Source organism: Chenopodium album, chromosome 13 (assembly GCF_948465745.1).
Source record: "Chenopodium album chromosome 13, dcCheAlbu1.1, whole genome shotgun sequence".
In the NCBI taxonomy this organism is placed as follows: Eukaryota; Viridiplantae; Streptophyta; class Magnoliopsida; order Caryophyllales; family Amaranthaceae; genus Chenopodium; species Chenopodium album.
This window is the reverse complement of record NC_137846.1, coordinates 1,602,812-1,626,965: the sequence shown is the minus strand read 5'-3', so window position 1 is coordinate 1,626,965 and position 24,154 is coordinate 1,602,812. Positions and strand designations below refer to the sequence as shown.

At 35.0% G+C, this 24,154-nt stretch overlaps 1 protein-coding gene across 1 annotated transcript; it reads right to left on the bottom strand.

The window, feature by feature from the left end:
• Positions 1 to 7,586: 7,586 nt before the first annotated feature.
• On the bottom strand, positions 7,587 to 23,550 carry LOC145577050 (uncharacterized). Its single transcript, XM_081634738.1, has 7 exons — positions 23,048 to 23,550; positions 16,539 to 17,002; positions 14,928 to 15,429; positions 13,896 to 14,434; positions 10,041 to 10,695; positions 8,770 to 9,233; positions 7,587 to 8,303 (listed from the first exon to the last, which is right to left on the bottom strand). Exons 2-7 carry the CDS (start codon positions 16,653 to 16,655, stop codon positions 7,611 to 7,613), a joined length of 2,970 nt encoding a protein of 989 aa, XP_081490864.1. The 5' UTR covers positions 16,656 to 17,002; positions 23,048 to 23,550; the 3' UTR covers positions 7,587 to 7,610.
• Between the last annotated feature and the right edge of the window lie 604 nt (positions 23,551 to 24,154).

Genomic DNA, 24,154 nt, shown 5'->3' with positions numbered 1-24,154 from the left:
GCTGTAGACTCGTACATGCTCTTTCTCCAAAACTTAGATACAAGCACATGGATGGCTTTCACGCTCAACATGGAGAATAGCTTTGCTTGTTTGAAGGTTTCAAGGGTCACTCGGCTACTCTTGGCCGCCTTGACCGAGTAGCTATGCTCACAAGGGTGAGCTTTAGTAATTCACTCGGCATGAGGAGCCCGGCCAGCTTTAATTTGTTGCTTTCATGTTGCTGCCTAGCTAGCTTTGCAATTTCACTCGGCATTATACGACCTTCAAAAGCTGCATATTTTTACTCATGAAACCGAGCCTTGAGCTTAATTTGTTTACATGAGTTTAAGGTACAATTGTTTACTCTTGCGGTATGCATTTCATATATATGCTAATATGCATTACTTCGTGAGTATGCTGCTATTATAAGTAGTATATAAAGTATTATATATACATATATTATTATAGCCATGCACACGTATATATATGAATATAGATGAATGTAGTTAGGCAGCTTTCTTTTTCTTTCTCTTTTTTTTTTTTTTTTTTTTTTTTTTTTTTTTTTTTTAATTATAATAATACAACTATAAGTCATATGCATGGCCTAACCATTTCTTGTACATGCATGCTAGTTGCCCATTCATTACACGTGTAGGCTTAAGTATTGAACTTTGATTTGTATACGACTTTAGTGAAGTCGTCCACTTGTGTACACAATCTTTTCTTGTTCAATATTCTTGGCCATTCGGCTTATATATATATATATATATATATATATATATATATATATATATATATATATATATATATATATATATATATATATATATATATATATATATATATATCTTGGCTGGTATTGCGTTGTCCTTTGACGCTATCTATCGGACATACTCATGAAATTTCAAGTATTTTCTCAACTTGTAAATTTCTAAGGACTCGTACGGCTTATGCCTTTTTGCTGGTACATGCTGCTTAGCTGTACGAGTAGCTATGCTTGTGTAAGCAAGCTTTTGGGAATTTTGCTCGGACAGGCTGCTTGGCTGCCCTGTACGAGTAGCTATGCTAGTGTAAGCAAGCTGTTCAGTTTTGCTCGGACAAGTTGTCTGGCTGCCCTGTACGAGTAGCTATGCTTGTATAAACAAGCTTTTCGATTTTGGCTCATACAGGCTGCTTGGTTGCCCTGTACGAGTAGCTATGCTCATGTCCACGAGCTTCTCAATTTGGCTTGTACAGGCTACTTGGCTGCCCAAGCAGCCTGTACGAGTAGCTATGCTCGTGTAAACAAGCTTTTCGATTTGGCTCGTATAGGCTGCTTGGCTGCCCTGTACGAGTAGCTATGTTCGTGTCCACGAGCTTCTTGCTTTTGCTCGGACGCTTTTCCTCATCCATTTGACAAGTCATTTGACTAGCTCACGAGCACACATCAAACAATGTAGCCTGACGAAAATTTTATTTGAATTTTTTTTTTGATATTATTTTACAATCATAATAATGATCATGACTTTTGGGTTTTAGTGCCGCCCAAGTCTTATCTTCATACAAGAGCTCGTCTCATTGTCTTAAGAATGACGACAATCTAGACAATCTAGAAGAATTACAACTTTGCCCTCACATTGGGTTACATTTGTAACGTAGAATTCTACTTCATTATTTGGTGTTCGGATATGGCTAAGTGCCATTCCAGATGTGTCTCCCCATAGACGGCGCCAAATATTTCGGGGATTTTTTGGATAACCCGAAGGGGGGTATGGATTCCCTCGGGAGAAAGATCTAGAACGCTATACTCGTACGCCCTGAACACTTGCAAAACAACGGAACTCCAGTTTACCGGAGATCCGCCTCCGACGATCAAGTTAGTGACAGGAAAACGGAATTTTAGAGAGAGAAAGTAGAGAGAAGTGAGAGCATATTTTGGACAGAGTGCCTTTGGGAATTGTGTGTTCTCCCTTCCCATCATGAAATGATGGGGTATTTATAGGAAAGTGGAAGATCATGCTCCTAGGGTTTCATAACCTAGGAAGATTGGCTGCCCTATACGTGGTTGACACGTGTATTAGGGTTTCCTTCATGTTAGGCATGTTTTCTTAATGGGATTTGAGCCCTTCATTTTATGATATCTCTCTTTAGGCCACGTGTCATGCTCTTATTGGCCTTTTATTTAACTAAGCAGGATGCCACGTGTCGGCTTATTATTGGGCCACTTGTTGGCCTCTCATTTGTCTATAAAAAGGGTAAAAATACCTCGAAACAAGTACCACTACATGCATAATAATACACTAAAAGTACTATTAACACAACTTATGCTTTAATGGTACATTATACTTGTGTAATAGTACATAAAAATGTACCACGGTAGATAAAATCAAATGAAAAAAAATAACCATAATACCCTCCTATATACATGCCTAACAAATAGGTGCTATGCGCCTATATGCACTCGTTGAAACACATAATATAGAAAGATTATTATGATATTTTAACTCTATTTATAAAAGAGAAACACTATCATAATAAATCACACCAAAAATAAGGATCTGTTCTCACATAAATTTATTTTGTCATTCATACAATACCGTAGATACCTCTGCTAACAACTCGTTATTTTTCCTTGCCTCCACTAGAGTACTGTTGGCATCGATCACATACATGATAACCGAAGTAATTCAGCATTATTTCAGCATTATTTTCAATTGTAATCCACAACCAAGACAACCTACCTTAGATTGATGTTAGACATCCCAACATCATCTGAATTGAAGCTTTGGTCTCATTCAGAAGCGGATCGAAATTCAAAGTAATGGAGTAATTTAACCTCACTTGTTTTTGATGAAAAGTTATAGTTAAAAATATCTAATATGTTTAACATTGAATTATTTAATATAAAAATGATAATATCCAAATATTTAGTAATATATCAATACATATAATTATATATGGGTTAACATGTACAATACAATATTTACGTAGTTACACGTAACTTTAAGATTTATAAATAATTTTACGTAATTTGTTAATACATAAATAATATTTATATTATTTGTTTTATTTAATTTTAGTTTGAATAGAAGTAAGCAATAGAGGAATGGACTTGCTTTGTTTGTAAAATTAGTTTACAATATACTTCATTTAAAGTCCTATTACCCACTTATATAACCAAAATCTCAATTCAAAAAATGCGGCAATAATATCCATTCAAAATCAAATAATACCTCATCAATCTTTATAATTTTGCACCTCCAATCAAATTTTTACAATTTCAAATCTTCTTTAATGGAAGTTTGAATGGAAGTAAGTAAGAGAAGAATCGACTTATATTGCTTGTAGATTATTATGTATCTCACTCGCATAGCGTCTCTCATCTTTTTATTCCCAAGATACAGAATCGTAGGAATTGACGGTGCAACCCTACATAAATACTTATTGATCTCTTTAATCCAATATGAAATTTTATTGAAAAGAAACCAAAAGTATGGGAATATCATCCTGTTTTTGTTTCAACTTTGAAACAAAGTGGATGATTTGAGACCTATCTTCACTCAATTACTCCATCATCATATGAAATTGCAACCACTTCAAGTATTTTATATTAGACTGCAAACAAACAAATAACAAATTAGTATTAATTGCTTAATATATATTGAAAAATTGACATGAATGAAAATCTTACAAAGAGTATTTTTGAAGAAGAAATTTGTTGTTCTTCTTTCACCAATTTCTCTTCTTCCAACACCATAGAAGAAGTGATGGTGTAGAGCTTCTCGAGTACAAGTATACACTCCGTGTCATAAATATGACGACCATGTTTATGAACAATGATGACTATGTTTATGAACACAGTGTTCTTCAGGAGAAAAAAACTTCTTCAAATCCTTACTTGTGACATCAAATGTAGCAGAATTTGGAGAACATCGAAGCAACATCGACATTGTTGAATTTTTTGCATCTTTCCAACTTCTAATTGGATTTTAATATAACACATAATTCACATACTACAATAGGAGGAAAATCAAGGTTTTTAATTTCCAAATCATTCACGTGAGGTTAAATATTGAAGAAAGTAATTTGTGGTTAATTGTTTTTTTAATGGTCTCGCTCTTATATAAATCCGGTGAAACGCCGGAAAATGATTCAAAGACAAGAATAATGAAGATAAGTTGTGAGAAGCAAAGGATTTTAATGGCTAATATAATTGATTTAGTTTGTCCACCTAATCATCATTAGAAAGTTTGTTTCCTTTTAATTTAAATTTTAAGGTAAATTTGGAAATTAAAAACCTTAATCTAATCTTGATTTTTCCTCCTATTTTGATGTGGTATATAAATTATTTAATGAATCAATATCCAACAAGAAGTTGAAAAGATGCAGAAGACTTAATAATGTTGATATTGCTCCGCCGTCCTTCGTATCTTTCTGTATTTGATGTCACAAGAAGGAATTTGGAGAGATATTTTCCCTAGAAGAGCACTGTGTTCAAAAGCATATCGTCAACATATTTATGAGATAGAGCGTATCCTTGCATTTGAGAAGCTCTACAACATTACATATTCCATGATGTTGGAAGAAGAGAGATTGATGAAGGAAAGACTACAAATCTCTGCTTCAAAAGTGTTTTTTTGTAAAATTTTCATTCACATAAGTTTTCTTTGAATTTACATTAAACAATAAGATACTAATTTTTATTTGTTTGTTTGTAGTTTGATGTAAAAGGCTTTGATGTGATTGTAATTTTGTTATGAGAATAGAGTATTGAGACCTATCGTTGGAAAGATAGGTCTCAAATCATCCACTCTATTTCAAAGTTAGTTGAAACAAAAACATGATGATATTTCCAAAATGTTACACTTTTTTTCTACGATGTTTCACATTAAATGTTACACACTTTCTTTTTGGGCAATTCTCTCTATCTCTCTTCAATCACATGGGCCTCTCTTATTTTTTCACAGCTATCTCTTTCCACTTTAAAAAAATGCTTAGAAGTCCGTGAAAATAAAGTGTAACATTTTATTTGAAACGGAGGGAGTACTAATAATTAAATGGGATACTATTTTTTTGGATTTTATAAGGTACCACTATATTTTAATTCTATTCTCTACGATAGTATTATGTTCAATAAAACTTTTGTTAGGGGTTGAATTGGGATAGGGTTCTGCTTTGGTTTGTGTGTATATTTTTTTAAATCTATGTAAGACATAACAATGTTTCTTTAGTTCTTTTTGACTAATTTAAACTTCGAAATCTATAATATTTTATTAAAATCCATAGGGATAACATATTAACGCCATGTGTTACCCTTTCATTCAATATAATAAAGTTGGTGCCACATGTGCGCCATGTGTCATCACCCTTCTCTCACCCCATTGAATTGTAATGATGTTTAATTTCTTTGAAAAACTCTTCATTGGTGCGACTTTAATTCTCTATAATAATGTTTAATCTAATTAAAAAATTCTTCATGTGTATGATCTCCCTATTTAAATTTGATCTATCTTATATACATTAATGAAACATAATATAGATTATTATATTTTTCATTATTCACTTATTAGTATTGTTCAACATTAACCTTTCGACTTTTGTAATTAATTTTGAACAAACTTATAAGTTTATAATGTATCAGGGCATTGCCCGAGCCAATAACTAGTTGATTCTTAAAGGCCAAAACGGTCGGTGTTATGCTTTACCCGAGTAATTTTGCTTGTACATACACAATCTAAAGCATACAAACAAAGACATATTACAACTTTATTTAACTCCTAAACTAATGTTTTATTTAATATTTGATAGAATGATACAATAGAGGATTAAACTATAGTATAGTGGTATCATGTGGAATCATTAGAAAGTACTAGTGGTACTTAATGGAAAAACCAAAACTACAATGGTACCAAATGGAATACCCTTAATAAATTTAAGAAATAAAAATCATAGTTTCTTTAACAAAAATATATACGAAATGAATGAATCAGTCCAACAGGTCCAAAACTGATCGGACTAGACAAATCTGGTCCAATCTAAGTCCTGATCGAAATTATTTCAATATGGTCTAGGTTTAATTTGTAAAAGTGGTAGATATTAGTTCATTGGACTGGAAAAATCCCTATTTGTTCCAGTACAGTTTTGGACTGGTGTTCACCCCTACAAATAACCACGGTACCTGTGAACAACACTAGTTTAAAAACAATGATAGAAGGGTGATAAAAAGTGAAAAGAAAGGAAAGAGATTTAATTAGAGGCATGATATGAAATATGGAATATTGAGAAATAAAAAATAGGATGATGAAATTTAAAAAAAAAAAAAAAAAAAAAAACTTGTTCATGCATACTCTATAATGTGCATGTCTCAAAGTTTGTGATCACTCAACCATCATACATAATCTAATATATATATATATATATATATATATATATATATATATATATATATATATATATATATATAAAGGGGAGTTTTTTCCCGAGTTTTTAGAGAGCCACGTAGGATCTAATTTTCTTAGCGCGCCATGTAGGATTATAAATCTTAGTAATAGCCAATTAAATAAGAGATTATTAATTTCTTTTAGAATTAAATAATTCAAATGCCACGTAAGCAAAATTGGCGAATGAGATTTTTAAGTTTAAAATAATTTAATATTAAATATTATCTGTTAATATTAGGAATTTTATCTAAATATATAACAAATTTTAGCTCATAGATACAAAAAAAAAATAAAAAAAAAAATTAAATTAAACAAACCGTGCATCGCACGGGCTTCATCTAGTCTTTTACTAAAACAAAACATGTTGACATCATTAAGGGACACATGTCAACTTCTTATTCGCCTAAACTATTTTTGATATCATTCTACTTTTTCTATTTTTTAATTTCCTTCTAAGTTTCAAGACCAAATAAATAAAAAACTTTATTCAAAATTAATTAATGAGTGTAAGATTACCTTTTTCGAATAGAGAATTAACAATTATTTTTAAACAAATGATCGCTATTTAACCCGTGGAATTTTTAAACAAATAATAGCTATTTAACCTGTGCAATGCATGAGAATTAACTAGTTTCACTATAAAAGCTACTAATTAGAAGACATGGGGAATTTTTATTTTTTAATTTTTGTTGCAGAAGGATGATGATATGGATTCGCATGGTGGATTATAGGGTTTGGAATAGACTCAAATCAATCGTAAGACTTGAGGATTCAATTTTAAAATCTCAATCAAAATTGTTAGTTTAATCGCAAAAACTAAAGCAATCGCAATCTCACAATTAATAAATCAACAATTTAAGCAATTCAAATAGTCATTGCACTAATTTTATCAATGAAAATCGAAAACATATTTATAGGACATACATCCCTCGCTAGCTAGAATTCTAAAATATAAAATTAACCATAGGAAAGTGGAACCCTTAATTAAATCTTATTAAAAGATAAAATTTAGATTTTCCTTAAACTAATTATGGAAACAAACACTTATCCCATTAACCATGCGTAACTTTTGGATTGAAAAATAAAGCAATTAAATTCCGAACTTGAAGCTTTTTATCCGCATCAGATGAGCTGCCAGGGTAGTGGTTTGTGCAAAGTTTTATCTTAGATATTGAACGCTACCTCCTTCAATTCGACTTTGGACCAATTAAACTAGTTGGCTTCTACAGATGACAGGGGCAGCTGTGCACTTGAGGAACTGCTTCGTGCACCACATTTTTGTATGCGAGAAATGATTTTTTTGCGCAATTCATTAGCATAGTGGAACGGCTTCCAGGCATATCCTAAAGCCTTACTAGGAAAATGAAAATGGTAAACCTTATTAGCAAATGTTAGAATACCTTTACCTGAAGGAATTACCAAATTCATGACCATTTTTCTGTGCATGAGTAGTAAAAGCATACAACATGGAACCAGAGATACGATAGCAACCCAAAGTTTGGCATTGTACGTTGTTGCATATACCCCCGCCATGAAAGTCAGTAGAGTTGTGTAGAATGATGCTAGGAGCAATATAATGCTGAAATCCAACAACACCACTGATTTGCTTTTATTACCAGTAGCCATGATCCAAAGTAGACAAAACAACACCAGCATTGATAGGCACATAGCTAATACGTCTGAGATAATAAAAACTTGAAAAGCTGGATTGTTCATGAGCAACGGATTCCCTTTTTCTTGGTTAAGGCCACCTGGAACTGTAAATGCTGCTGTAAATGTTATTGTTGTTAACAGAGCAGCTATTACACCCATTGTGTTCACATATTCTTTCATTTGCGTTGTAGGAATCCCCCACATGCTTCTTGTGCCAATCATCATAGAGTTCTCCCATAAGAACTTTTCAAACTGTGCCATAAAGTAACTAAATAAATTTAGATTTAAATACTTTAAACTATGTGTTTATAACTGTCAGTAAGGGATAACATCTAATTTATTTTATATAAATAACCTTAAAACTGAAAATTACTACTCCCTCCGTCCCCAAAACTTTGACCCTTTTGGGTTGATTTTGCGGTTATTAAGAAACTTAAAGAAAAAGAAATAAAAACATATTGGAAAGATAAATTTATATGAGATTTGTAAAAAAAATACAGAGATAAAGTATTAAAAATACATGAAAAAATAAAATTTTATATGATGAAGCTAATTTTACACAAATATTGTTATAAATTGGTGGGTATTTTAATGTAAATGGGTCGTTCATTTTGGGACTAAAATTAGGTCAAAAGGGTCGAAGTTTTGGGGATGGAGGGAGTAGTGCGCTTAGGGAATGAAAAGAGTTGGTGTATGCAGCTCAGCAACAAAACTTTACCTCAGGCGGAAGATATGGTAAGGCTCCTATCATATTGCCGGGTGTGTCACCCTCTTTGTTTGGTATTTCCAGAAGAGTTTGACGGTATTTGAATTTATCATTGCCTAGAAAAACCATTGCAACATCAAAACGGAGAAATTTGATTGCGAGATGCAATGGCGAGTTTTCATCATTGTTTTTTTTTTCCAGCTGACTCCATACAACGTCTTGCTTGAAGGAGTCAGGCACCAAGTTAATTGATGATTTTGGTAGGTTTACAAACAAGTGCCATAAAGTTTGGCCTTCACGGTCAGCGAGTTCTGCTAGCTCTGGGCAATGGGAACACAACCTTTTAGCAAATTCAATGTTATTGGCTTGAATTGCTCTTAGTAAAGGGCTGAGACCGTCTTTGTCAAGATGATGCTCAGGATCCCTTAAGTTTTTTTTAATAATATCATTCATCACATCCTCCTCGATTGAAGGAACTGCAGGAAAGATTAAATTAGATATATCATATCATATTCACAATTACGTACGATATTGGGATCATAGAGCAAAATTTCAATGATTTTTTGACAATTACCACCAATAATTGTTGTGTTTTAGTAACTAAATTTCAAAGTACAAACTACTCCTTACTAAACATTACAGAAACAATATACTTCTTTTGTTTTTTTATTAGATGTCATACTTTCCTTAAAAGGAATTTTGGAATTAAATGTTTTACTTTTGTTTTTGGTCAATAGTTTTTCTTTATCTCTCTCAAATCACATGAACCATAATATTTTTATTCTATCTCTCTCCTACCTTTAAATTGCATTGGAGTCTAAGAAAAAAAATAATACTGCGTATAACATTTAATTAAAAATGGAGGAAGTAACTTTCAAAGATGTATGTAGAAGTATGATTACGTTTCATTCATAGGTAGTTCACATGTTGTGGTCACCGGTGAATTGTGAACAATGTTTGTACTGTATATCAAATATAAGTACCATGACATCTTTGAATATCAAATTAGCGAATTAATTAGATGTCTAAGTTGTTTAAGTATGGGTAATATGGTCATTTAGTTGGCAAAAAGTTACTAAAAGTGGAAAGAAAAAAATTATTGCACATAATATATAGCAATCGAAAATGGCAAATGTTGCAAATAACTGTTAACGGAGATAGTAGTAAAGGATAGCTAAATAAATTGATTGACTAAGATGCACATTGACAAGCGTGAAAAATTTAAAATTCAAATGTGTGGAAACAATATAAGCAGTAATCAAATTTAAAGTTGAAGGACTTACTAGAAGTTAGACTGGCGAGCAGATGCAAAACCGTCTCATTATGGTTGTTGGTCAAGGCATTTATTTTACTGTATGGTGCGAATTCCACAAAGACTGGATAATTTTTTGCTAGGATTGCGTCGTGAAGGGGTGTATTGCCTTTGTTGTTTTGCTTCAACCATGGGGAATCGAAAGTTTCGTCATCATAGCCATGACGGAGCCCAAGATAGCAAGCTTTTGTTAGGTTTCTCAAAAAGGGTGATTTCAAGAATCTCTTCACATCAGCAACGTGATTAAGGTAGAACTGGGGATGGTAAGGCTCTACCTTAGTGTGAATGCTACAATTTCGGAGTTCAGGCATATAAACATCGGCTATGTTTTGAGGGTCAAGCTGCGCTAGAAGATGAAACGGCGTGTTACCATTACGGTCTGTTTTGTTCAGAACTTCTCCAAAATTTCTTGGAAATGAATCATCCATAAAGTTAAGAAACTCTCCAGGACTACTCTTAAGCCTCTTCAACGAAAATAGCTTATGCACAACAGTCCTACCTTCTGGATCTAGTGAATACAAGAAGGTTCTTCCTCTTTTAATCACGAATTGTGATAGTAAAAACAATTCTCCGCGCTCAACTACATCACACTCCTCCTCTGTCAATGTCTTCATCACGCTATGAAACTGCACATAATTGTATATAGTCAAAGTAATAACAGTACAGTACAATTGATAGGATTATTTGTATGATTGATATGCATTTTGATGCTCATGCATGGCTAAAGACCACATTATTTTCATTTCTATCACCTTGATTGAGTAGTGAATTAATCGTACCAGCATGTTTAGTCGTAAGAGCAACCTTAATCATGAATAAATAAAATTATTTGGATTACCAGTTAAATAAAATAATGTAAAAAAAAAAAGTAGGATATGGTGATCGAATAGTGTGGTGAACAAGTATGAATGGTTTAGAAAATCAAAACAATCATGAAAATCGTTGTCTAATACAATACTCACTTTTGTTGAGTTTTTAAATAAAATAATGTAACAAAAATTGGTGATGGTAAATAGTGAGTTGTTGCTTGATGAATTGAAACAATTTTTTTTGGTTCATGGTTTAGAGAAGAATGTTAGAAATGCATTACTGTGTAGCTATGCTACAACGTAGGTCCACCCATGCTTGAATATAAGATTTGCCCCATTATTGGTAAGGATAAGGAGGATCGAATTCTCAACCTCTTATAACAAGAATAACCATTTCACCATCTAAGCCAATTATCAACTATGTTATTAATATGTAAAAAACAATTCATATAACTGCAAACCACAAGATTCAAAATATATAATATAATAAAAAAACGGATTTTTCACCAAATGTCCCTGATTTATATTTTTATTCACCATATACCCATGAAAATTTTCAAATTCACTATATGCCCCTGAGTTTAACAAAAATGTTACCATATTCCCGATTCTTTAGTCATTTGGTTAGAAATGTCACGTGACAGGATGTTATTGGTTGCCTAAATTAATTAACTATTAAAATAATTATTTAATAAATTTTTATTTTAAAAAAAAAAACAGCCCCACCATAGCTCAGCCCTAACCACCACCCAACCACCGCCACCACCTTGTCCCTGTCACCCCGCGTCAGCGTGTTTTTCGACCTAAACCCGTGCGCCGGTGACCCAGCCCAGCCGCCCCGTGTCGACACACTTTTCTTCCCTTGAACCACCTCTTTCCCCAATCCTTAAAACCCCCTTTATCCCTTGAAATACCCTCCCTTTCACCACTGCCGGTGTCCAAACCCCCCTCCCCGCGCTGGCAAACCCAAATCACCCCTCCCCTTGCCATCTCCACCCTTTGAACCACTACACCGAATTAGAATCTCAAAATAAGAAACCCTAAAAATCAAAGCCTAGGGTTTCGATTTGAATGAGGGTTTAAGGGTTTCGATGGTGGTAGATTTTGTCATAGGTTGGCAGCGGTGACATGGGAGAAGGGATTTGGATTATCGGCGATGCGGTTTCAGGGGTTGTTTCTGAATTTCGGCTCAAGTGGTGGCGGGATGGGTTTTGCGATTCAAGGCAAGGAAGGGAATTGTGCTAACGGGCACTGCCGTAGGGCTGAGGGGAGGGCTGGTGTCGGCATGGTGAAGAAAGGTCAAGCACCGGTGGCGAGGAGGCTAGATGGCGGTTGTGGGAAGGCTGCTGGGCTAAGGTGGTTGATTGGTGAGGGGTTAGAGGTGGTGGTTTGATTTTTTTTTAAAAATTTAAAAGTTTTTTTTTAAGAAATAATTAATTAATTAAAAATTTAAAAAATAACAAATAATACGCTGCCATGTTACATAATTAACACTAATGATAAACAGAATTAACTACCGTTACTCATTAAGGGCATTTGGTGACATTTTTTTGAATTCAAGGGTATTTGGTGAATTTGAAAATTTTCATGGGTATATGTTCAAAAAAAAAATAACTCAGGGGCATTTGGTGAAAATCCGTAAAAAAAAAAAAAACTTCAATTTTAGTTTGACAATTACAATTACCATTTTAAAAAGCCTATAAAAAAATTTATCGCTAATTACACGTTTACAACAATAGAAATCCGGGCAACCCGGGCTACTTACTAGTTTTTACATCAAAAGATGTGTCACGTTACGCGTCTTCAAAATTCTAAAGTTGTCTTAGAATCCTAACAAGATTTAATGATTTATTATTAGTGGGTCAAAAAAAATGGTAATTTCTTTGTCTCAAAAATAACGATATTTTTGGTCAAATTTTAGTCTTAAAATGTTCATCCTATTTGCATTTAGTTACCCTTTAATTAGCAATAATATTTGTGCAAAATTAGCTTTATCATGTAATTTTTTTTTCTATTAACTTTATTACTTTTCTCTCGCTACTTTTTTTGCAAATCCCATGTAAATTCCCCTTTTCAATGTACTTTTATATATTAGCTTCCATATACACTTTTGTACTTCCAACTTAAATTTCTTAATACCCATGAAAACTCCCCAAAAGGATCGTTCTTTTATGGATAAGGTTAAGAAAAGAAGTACCTCATTTGACTTTTCAAGGTTTTCAAAACGTGTCTTCAAACGTATATATCTTCAAATCTATATACGTGTAAAAATGCTAACAACTTGATGTTAATAAAATATGTAATGAGATGATTCTAACAAGATCCCACCTAAATATATTATCACTTGTTGATTAACGAGAATTTATGATCAAAGATTTAAAAATTTGGCCCATATTTTACAATGGGACAAAAAATTATTAGGGACGGAGGGGGTAACATATAAGGCTACATGCTCTTAATTGAGTCCACTTTTTCTCTCTTGGTCTAATTCTATATTTGAGGATATTTGATTGGGTTGTTTGGCCTTTAGGGGATTCCACATAGAGATACAGGGGTTTCCCCTTATATTTTTACTACATTTACAAAATTGTGTTTTAAAAGAAACAAAGAGTTATGAATGAAATTTCAAGTATTATAGCATGTCAAACAAAGCAAAAAGTAGAATTTGAATATCATCAAGTATTTCCTCCATTTTGCATTAGTTGCAACACTTTTCATTTTTGTCTGTTTCATATTAATTGCAACACTATTATATTTGAAAAAAACCCACCATTATTTTGTAATTTCTCTTTCCCATTAACTCCACTACTTTCACAAATATTTTATTATTTCTCTTTCTTACCAACCCCACTTATACTACTTTTTTTTTTATTATTTTTCTTTCCTACCAACTATACTCTATATTACTAAAAAATCTTTTTTTGGCCCTACCCTATAAGTTTTCTTAAACAATGAGACAAGTCTACTGCTGCAACAAATGTGAAACGGAGGGAGTAGTAGTCAAGTAGGCATCATACCTCAATATCACTTTGCCGAATCAGATCTATTGTAGAGAGGCCATCATTGTTTAAGATGTAGGGATTCATGAGTTGATAAATATCCCAAAGTAGTCGATACATAATAATGTCTTTGTTGATTATTGCCATATGTAATGGTGTGTTGCCTTGTTGATCTTGGTGGTTCATTAGGGCAAGAATCTTAGAATCTTCTAAAAAATCCTGACTTTCAGTAGAATTCTTTATCCTATTTATCAGGTGGTGTAAGACGGTCTTTCCACAGTTGTCGGACACCTCAGCAGATTGCGGGCAATAATAAAGAATTGCTTTAATGACATCGAGATTATAAGAAGTATTGAGCAATGCTGCTCTATGAAGAGGTGTCATACCACTTGCGTCTTTCCAACAAGCAATATCACTTTCTTTCTCTAACACACGTCTCATTATATCTAGCATGCCATCAGGTGTAGATGATACGAATGTCTTAGTACTGCTACAAAGAAATGGTGGAACTCTGCGCAACAAATTTATCACATTCTCTTTGAGGGGGTTTATTTTACCTACATTATTTCAACAAATTATAGAAGGTTAGAGACATCTAGGAAACTTCATTTTGCTTTGCAACAGGCAGTTTACACCTACCCACGCACTTGTCCCACTAGGTTGACAACCCACTGCTAATACCAGTTATACCACTACTAATAGAGCATTAAAATAATATAATTTATAATAAGTCGGACTCTATTATTAATGCCCTCAACAGCTCTTTCTAAGTGGTGGGTTCGGAATAAATGAGTACACTAATAGATGAGAAATTCCCTTATTGAGAAATGAAATTTGTTTCTCATGGAGGTATTTTCGTGAATAAATCAACAACTTTTTCATTATATTAGGCTCCACAATTGAATAAAGTTGATTTATTTACGAAAATGCCATATTTTGTTTCTCACTATGAGAAACTGGGGCATTCCCGTAATAGATATAGGTAGTCGAAAATTAAACTCAGAAGCTAAGGGGTTTCAAAAAATAAATAAATGCAATGGTATAACTTACCAGTATCATACGTAGATGAGTCTTCATAAACACGAAAAACTAGATGAAGGGGAGTTTCCTTTGAATCATTGACAATACTAATCAAATAGGGATCTTGCTCCATCAAAATGCAGGCAGTTTGGAGTTTATTATAGATAAGTGCGACATGCAATGGCGTGTTACCCTTTGAGTTCTGCATCCTCAAACGACTTTTATCTTTAAGTTTTTCGCACAGTTTCCGCATAAACTCTGCATCTTTGGTCTGAGCGGCAATATGGAATGGTGTGTTTCCATCCGAGTTTTTCTCCAAAAGCAGGTGAGGAAACTTCCACAAGGCCACTTTCGCAAAGGAGTAATTCCCATGCTTAATCGCTATGTGCACAACATTGTTTTGATCATGTGTTTTCCTGAGAAGATCCTCTTTACATTGGATATCTTTGATGAACTGTGTGTTGTTGTTCGTAGCAGCAACATATAGATCCTTTGACATTGTTGGTTCTCTCCATGGATTTTCCATGTCACCCTGATCAATTTTAGTAACTTTAGTTTGTTGTTAGAAGGATAATTACCTCAAGATAACATCTTAAGGTGTGTTGTGCTCATAAACAACCCACATGTAAGAGTATGTGATCACTGGCGGATCTAGCAGTGGTCTTGGTGGGTCAGCTGACCAACCATTATTTGAAGCAAAAATGAAGTTCAATAGAGAAAGAAAAAGAAATTCTACGTGAATAGAGTAAGAACTAGGAAGTCGGAAGCTAGAATAAGCAGGGAGTAATGAAAAAGCGTCCTGTTTTAAGTCAAGCATTTTACTTGAGTTATGATAGAATTTTGATACTTAATTTGTTGCATTACTTGCACAATCTGATTAATACTAATTGACAAGAATTATTAAGTGGAAAATATAGAAATAAAAATAAAGAATTAGCTACATAATCTTATATATCATCAAACTTATAATAAAAGCTTTATAATTAACAGGAAATAATGGATATGAAAGTTTTACCATGAGATAAAGTTGAAAATTCTAAATGAGCATGTTTTATTCAAAGGAAAAATTTGCTAAAAAAACATTTATAATGATTTCTTTGTGGAAAACTACCTTAAGAGTTTTTTTTTTCTTTTTCTGTTGTGAAGTGAAACCCAGGAAAACTGTTAAACAAAATCTTAAAATTAAAAAATTGTTCATTGAAACCCAAATCCAAAAAAGGTTTGTTTTAAGAATTAAGTAATTTATAACCTACAAAAAGGTTGTTAAAACAAACCCAAAATTTGGCAGATTCGTTTCTTTTGACAAATAACTTTTTAGTTTTGAGTTTCACTTCGCATTTTTTAAATAGGTTGTTTTTCTAGTAAAAGTGAAACCCATTATGAAAGGTTTAGCAAATTTTCCTTATTATAATTGTTTCTTGTTTCTTTTATATTTAGTAGTGGAGATTGTCACAACATCGCCCCACCATTACTAAAATCCTAAATCGGCCCTTATGAAATGTCCCATATTAGATTTAAGTGAGTGTATGTTGTGATCATAAATTCTACATTGAAAGAAATCAAGAGTTAAAACTACTTTATAAGACTAAATGATTACCTCAATTATGGCTTATGGATGGGAGATAGATTTAACATACGGACCTTATTTTGTTGATTCAAAGCTGAAGCCGATAGTCCGGCCTTGTTTTTGAGGTTGACATTCGCTTTGGCGTCCAATAAGAGACGTACCAAGATATAATCCTTATTGATTACAGCCATATGTAAGGGTGTATCTCCTTGTTGGTCTTGATGATTTATAAGAGCGTATAAGCCTCAATTTTTTTCCAACAACCGAAAACCTTCTTTGCCACGAGATATTCTATTTACCAAGTGGTGTAAGATGGATTTCCCAAAATTATCACACACCTCCGCACACATAGGGCAATGCCAAAGAATTGAATCAATAACTATCAAGTTATAAGCTGTGTTTAGCCTTGTTGCCAAGTGAAGAGGAGTTGAACTACTGGTATCGCGCCAACATGCTACGCTGCTATTTTTTTCTAATAGCAGTGTTGTCAAAGTTAAAAATTCCTCTTGTGATGGAACAATGTTGCTCACTCCCCAATCTGGATTTTCCGCAAATACAAGCATAAGTTAGAAAACATCATCATTAAGAACAAGGATTTGCTGTTGGTTGATTAATTCAAACTTAGCGCCTGTTCTGTTCAACTTAATTTCAGTGTAGTTTAGTTCAATTCAGTTTAGCTTCAATCAGTTCAGCTCCAATCACTTCAGTTCCTAATTTCCTTCTCTCATAAATAATTCATTTCATTTCAATTCAGCCCCAATTAGTTCATTTGTTTTCAGTAAATCGAAACCGGTAGTTGGACTATTTTTAGTAATATTGTTTTAGTTTTGGTTAAATATGTGGTGGAATATCTAGTTGTTGTTAGTGGGTCAAATTAAAGTTGTATTAAAATAGGATATGGTGGATTATGCTTCCATTATTTTAGCTTTAGTTGTTTATCATACTCCCTCCATGTTTTAATAACACTTTCTTTTTTAGCAAAAAACTACATTAAAATATTTTATCTCTCCTCTCATAATCCTCACCCAAACTCACCACTATTTTTTTTTATTATATCTTTCCTTTCACATTCATTACTTTTCAATAAACTATTAACCCCACTATCTTTCTTTTGCAATCTTTTAATACTCCAACTACCCTATTTACCTCTTATTTTATTTAAGTCAATTAAATTGCCTAAAACTATGTGACGGTTAAACTGTAACACTTAAAAAAAATACAGAGGAAGTATATTCTCTATTTAAGTAGGTGCAGTACATTAGTTTGTGGGTGTGCAAGTGAATAAATCCAATTTTGTTTCTCCATTAATATTATTCTTCCACTTTTGTATTAGCTTCAACATTTGCAATACGAATTAGGTCCCCAAAATGTGTTAAGTTTGTTAATTTGAAAGTATTCACAAGATTTTAATTCGCATGAAACCAAAAAAAACTAAGGGTGTCAATGGGGCGGGGTAGGGCGGATGTTGGCCTTCCCATCCCCATCCCACCTAACATTTTCATCCCCATTCCCATCCTCGCGGTGGGTCCAAAATTCATCCCTATCCCTACCCCAGCAGGTACAACTCCAAAATCATCCCCGCCCCACCCCCCCCCCCCCCCCACTTAGATATCCACCACCTAATCCCCACCAAAGATCCATCTAATCCCCATCCAAGACCCACCTAATCTCCACCTCTCAAATACACAATCCAACATAATTAATACGGATTACAATAATAGAAAAAAACATTCTTAATATTACACACGTTGTTGTTTATAATATAAGTGTAGTACAAAGTATTATAATTAATATTTTATTTCACGTAATTATTTTATAAAAAATAAAGTATAATCGTATATAATTTTTTTAGAGATATATAGATGTGGGTATTAGGTGGGGATGGGGCGTGTACGAAGTGGGACGAGTGGGGCGGGGCAGGGCGGGTACAACTTAAAATCCACCCACGCCCCATCACCTATGACGGGTATGGTTTTTATTCCCATCCCCGCCCCACCACCAGCCAAACCAAGACCCGTCCCCTAGGACGGGGATGGGATGGGTCTCTTACTTGACCCATCCCGCTGACATTCCTACAAAAAAACCAGAAGATGAGCCAACTATGAAAAGTATGTCCACTTAGTTTTGTTTTTCTCCAACCCCTTTAAAGGCATGAGTACTTAATGGGATGAAAAAGGAAGTGAAATACTCCATTCCTCCATTTTTCCTTTGTTTTGGTAAGTATGTATAATTGGATATCTTCATGTCAGGTGATTGGCAAGCCTGATGACATCTCTTGTTGGGTTCAACTTCTTGTGTTGCCTCTGTGTCCTTAAAACCTTTTCTCCGATGAGTAGTCGGGAGTGTTCTTCGGGTGTTAGGCGTCAGCGGCAGGAAGAGAGTATCACCTCTGCTATTCGTTCTTGGTGTGAGCCTATTGGATTTGTGCAGCTTGTGCGTGACACGTTGGTTGATGTGTCTCCACCTTTGTTGGATGCTGATGAGGATCATGATTTGTCCGAGCGTAATATTAAGCAGTGTAAGAGGAAGATTTCTGATGAACATTACACTGTTGCGGTTAAGGTTCTTTCGTCTTCTCGTCTTGCCCCTTACAATGATGCTACTCTTGCAGATTTGCAAGCTAAGCACCCTACCTTTCCGGCTCCTATCTTACCGGATATTCCCGTTGATCAGCATCTTATTGCTACTCCTGCTGTTGTTTTGGATCAGATTAATTTTCCGCGAGGTACGTCATGCGGTAGAGACGGCTTGCGTGCTCAGCACCTTATGGATTGTTTGAGTGGTGTTGTTGTCGCTATTTCGGATGAGTTGGTGGACTCTATTACGTAGGTGGTTAATCTTTTTCTCGTTGGGAAATGTCCTGCTGAGTTAGGAGAATACATTGTTAGTGCTCTTCTTACGCCCCTTGTTAAGCCTGGTGGTGGTATTCGGCCTATTGCTGTGGGTACCATTTGGAGGCGTCTGGTTTCAAAGGTTGGGGCTGTTTTGATTGGTCCGCGTCTGAGAAGCTATCTAGGAGGTCTTCAGTTTGGTGTTGGGGTGCCGGTGGGTGGTGAAGCTATTCTTTATGCCGTTAATCGTTTAGTTGAGTCGTGTGGTGGTGATGTTGGCCTCTCAATGTTGCTTATGGATTTCCAGAATTCCTTTAATTTGGTAGATCGTTCGGCTTTGTTGCGTGAGGTTCGTCTCCGTTGTCCTTCTCTCTCGCGATGGGTTGAATTTTTTTACTCTACTCCAGCCAGGTTGTTTTACGGGGACCATATCTTATGGTCATGTCAGGGAGTGTAATAGGGTGATCCTCTAGTCCCTTTGCTTTTTGCTTTGGTTCTTCACCCGTTAGTGTGCCAAATCAGGGATTCTTTTGACTTATGTTTGCAAGCTTGGTATTTAGATGACAGTACTATTATTGGTGATACCTTAGTGGTAGGGAAGGTTTTTGGAGTTGATTTTGGCGGAGGGACTTAGTCTTGGACTCCATGTCAATGTTGAGAAAACGGAGGTATTTTGGCCCTCGGAGGACCCTCGTAGCCGTCTCGTCGATGTCTTTCCTCTAAATATTGGTCGTCCTATGCATGGTGTAAAGTTGTTGGGTGATCCTGTCTGATTCCTCTTTCTGTAGTGAGCTTGTTTCGCAGTGAGTGTCGAATACCATTGTGCTAATGGATGTTGTTGCTAAGCTCGATGATCCCCAATGCAAGTTGTTGCTTCTTCGTGCGTGTACTGGGGTTTCGAACCACTACTTTGCTATGCGCACTTATCCTCCTCATCTTTTTGAAACGACACAGATTTCTTTTGACGTGGCCCTTCGGACTTGTTTAGAGCACATTATAACTGATTCGGGGCCTGGTTTTGGTGATTGGCAATGGCGGCTTGCCTCCTTACCTTTTGCTTATGGTGGTTTGGGTGTCTATTCGGCGGGTGATGTTCAACATTATGCTTTTCTTGCGTCGCGTCTCCAGTCTTCGGGTCTTCAGGCTACGCTTCTTCACAATTCTGGTATTGTTGGTTTGGGACCAGCCTTCGATGATGCTCTTAGTTTTTTTAACAGTGGAGACTGACCTTATGAGTAACCCTACTGAGATTGCTGCACCTAGACTCATGAAAAAATTGGCAGATATATATTTCACAAAGGTCACTGCATCTGCGGAATCCAAATCTCCTTATCTCCGCGTCAGGTTGCCTTATGGAAGTCCCAACAGGGGGATCACTCTTCGTCCTGGTTGCAAACAGTCCCGATATCGGGTTTGAGTCAGACTATGAATGGTAAGACTTACCGTAGTGTTCTTTGCTACCGGCTGGGTGTTCCTTTGTTCTCCGTTTCAACACCGTGTTCTGCTTGCTCAAGGGTTTTGATGGGGATATTTATGGGGATCATGCAGTGTCTTATGCTGGGATGGTGGGTATTAAGTATCGGCACAACGTTATTCGTGACACCCTTGTTGATATTTGTTTTCGGTCTGGGAATTCTGCTCGAAAGGAGGTTAACGTTGGGTTGTCTGGAGGGAACGACGGGGCTCTACGACCAGCAGATGTGCTACTTTATTCCTGGGATAGAGGCCTTGATGTATGTGTTGACTTGACGGGGACTTCACCTTTGACGCAATCGGGGTTGTCTGATTTCGTTCCTGGTCGTGTTGTGTCAGCGGCGGCTCCAGCGGAAGCGGGACAAGTATGGGGCGCGTTGCATGGCTATTGGCTATGGTTTTCTTCCTTTCTCCTTTTCTTCGTTGGGGGAATTAGAGAAGGATGCTATTGCGTTGCTAAAACAGGTACAGGTATTCGCTAAGACTCAGGATATTGGTGCTCGTGCAGCTGCTCACATTTTCAGCAGGTTTAGGTTTGCTATAGCTAGAGAGGTGGGGGCTCAGATTGTATTTCGGCTTCCCACCAATTTCTTGTAAATTGATTGACTTTGTAGGTTTTCTGATAATAATAATAATAATAAGGTTAATGCTATATGCAGTCCGCATATAAGCATTTAACATACTTCAATTTTTAGTATTAAGTTGGGAATTTATTGACAATTTACGAGCAAATCGGTGTAATAAATGTTTATTTATTATCAATTTTTTTCACTTTCAGAGCAACTTCAATGGTAAGCTAATTGTTAAATTAACTTGTCATGTCACATATGATTTCAAACTAATTTTCTTTATAGCTATTTTGTGCCCCAATGGTTAGCTACAAGCTTGCTAATTAAATAAACTTGACTTTCTCAATTAGCCCTAGAAATTTAATTATTATAATATATTAATCTCCAATAATTTTGAAAACTTTTTTGTCAAGCAAATTAGCTTAGTTTGGCTAAGCTAATTATATTTTTTAGCTCCAATAATCAAGCTAGTAGCTAGAGACTTTTAAAAATTGCAGGTAAGTCCCTATCTATAACTATTGGAGTTGCTCTTAGCTTCTTATATGCATATATCTTTTTCCTAATAATAATAATAATATAAAATATTACAAAAAAAATCACCTTTTATAAGAATTTTTTTGCAAGATACATACCTTAATCAATTTTTTTTTCAATGACACCACCTTTGATCCGGCGTTTGACACCACCATGTGCGAGTCGCGTGCTCACTCAATACCACTCCTTTTCATTTTTCCTCTTTTCCCCTCCAATTACGCACACTCTCTCTCCTCTGTTCTTCTTTCTCCTTCGAATTACTCTCAATTGAAGGCAACGAGCTCCATTCTTTTCAGCAAATTGTGCTAGGGACTTTAATAATTAAGCCAGATCAGTGACGAAATTTGTTATATAATTTCCTCAAATGAAGAATAAATGACACCCCACGAATTACCCCTCAATTCGTTAAACCCAATTTCTACTCTTTCTCGTCCTTAATCTTTCGAAGCAAAACCCTCAATTCTTGAAGTGGGTAACATAGAAAACTTATTTTTTTCCTCCAAAAAATCAATCTGGTGAAGTTGTAAGTGAGGTTGTACTGTGCAATTGAATTAGAATATGCAAAACGGGAGAGAATTTGAATTGGATTTTGCAGAAATTGGTAAATGTGAAGATTCAACAAGTTCATTGAAGATTGAGATGATTGATGGAACTTTGCTTCTTGGGGTTGGTGTTCTATTCGCTGATGATGTTCTCTTCTTCCCTTCAACAATTATTCACAATTAAACCCTAATTTTCGCTAACATAAGCAAATAATATAAATTCCTTAGATAAATTGCTGATGGGAATAATGGAGAGCAATGGACTCATCAATTTCGAAAGTGGGGAAAGAACAGGAAAGAGAGGAGAGGGGGGATAAGGAGGGGAAATTAGAGGAGAGTGGTTTTAAGTGAGCACGTGGTCGGGTCAACATCGGAAAACAGGGTCAAACCCTCTTTTCTGGCCAAAGATGTGTCATTGCAAAAAACAAGTTGATTTAAGGTATGTCATTGCAAAAAAATAGTTTATAAAGTGATTTCTTGCAAAAAAAAAAATTCTTAGAAAAAATGGATATTTTGCAAACTATCCTAATATACTAAAAATAATAATAATAATAGTAATAATATTAAATGGGTAGATTAATACTCGGGATGGTGTAAAAAAGAGTGGGATGGAAATTTGAAAAGAACAACTTACTTTCTTTAGCAGCATAGTGTTTGATAAGAAGATGAAGGGGAACTTCCATGTCGTCGTTGACAACAGCAGCCAAAGAATGATCCTTCTCCAGAAAAAGTGATGCAATATCAAGGTGACCATAGATAAGTGCCACATGAAGAGGCGTATTTCCATTCGAGTTCTTCATCGTCAGAGGCCTCATATCATCCGTCAGCTGTTGGCATTGTCGCCTTACAAAGTCTGTGTTTCCCACCTCAGCAGCAATATGCAGTGGGTTGTTTTTATCAAAGTTCCCCTCACACAGTAGTTGGGGGAATTCCTGCAGAGCAGCTTCCGCAAAACCAAGCTGCTTACTTCGAATAGCTATGTGTACTATATTATTTTTTCCATGATGGGTTTTCGCGAGAAGATATTTTTCACTGTGAATGTTTGTATTAATGACTTCATTGTTGCCGTTCAAAACTGCATTGTACAGCTCTTTTGCCATTACTTCTCTTCCTAATGATGAATTTTCCATGCCTTTTTAATTTTTTTTTTTTTTTTTTTTTTTTTTTTTTTTTTTTTTTTTTTTTTGTTTGTGTAGTGAGGATTGCGTTTACTTTGCTTTGCAGATGGTTTGAAGGATCTCTAAGCTGAATTCAACTATGTAGACCAAAATGTTCACTAAAATAATATGTGTTGTGTCAGTGTGCGGCTGTGCGCATATATCATGGCTATTTTGCTAATAAAAGAATAGACCAGTGTAGCACAAAGACTTTCGATACTACAAGTCTTCTTTTTACGTTTCCCGAAACCATGACACGTGAAAGTTAAACCTACCGTTGTCGTTGCCCCTGGCCCTAATATTTGCTTCCCCCTCTCTCTCTCTTTTTCCTTTTTTTATAATTCCCCACCATTTGGCATTGTGCATTTGTGCTACACGCCTACACTTATTTGTAATAATAATGATATTCATTAAAAGTAGTGATAGTATGTTTTTTCAACTTAAATGTAATGATTTTAGGTATGAAATTATAGGGTGTTCAATAAGTTCCTTTTGTATGTTCTTATCAGTACACTTCACAAAATCAAAGAAAAGTCCATCCCAAAATCATATGGCAATAGGAGATTTAGCCCCTTAATCTTAAA

What these genes read in the sequence shown, in the direction of transcription:
- LOC145577050 (XM_081634738.1), bottom strand. Translation starts at nt 16,655, where the DNA reads ATGGCTGTAATCAATAAGGATTATATCTTGGTACGTCTCTTATTGGAC. An exon ending in CTTTGAATCAACAAAATAAG is followed by an intron (nt 15,430 to 16,538) that starts GTCCGTATGTTA and finishes AAAATTGATCAG; the next exon opens with GGTGACATGGAAAATCCATG. An exon ending in CTCATCTACGTATGATACTG is followed by an intron (nt 14,435 to 14,927) that starts GTAAGTTATACC and finishes GAAATAATGTAG; the next exon opens with GTAAAATAAACCCCCTCAAA.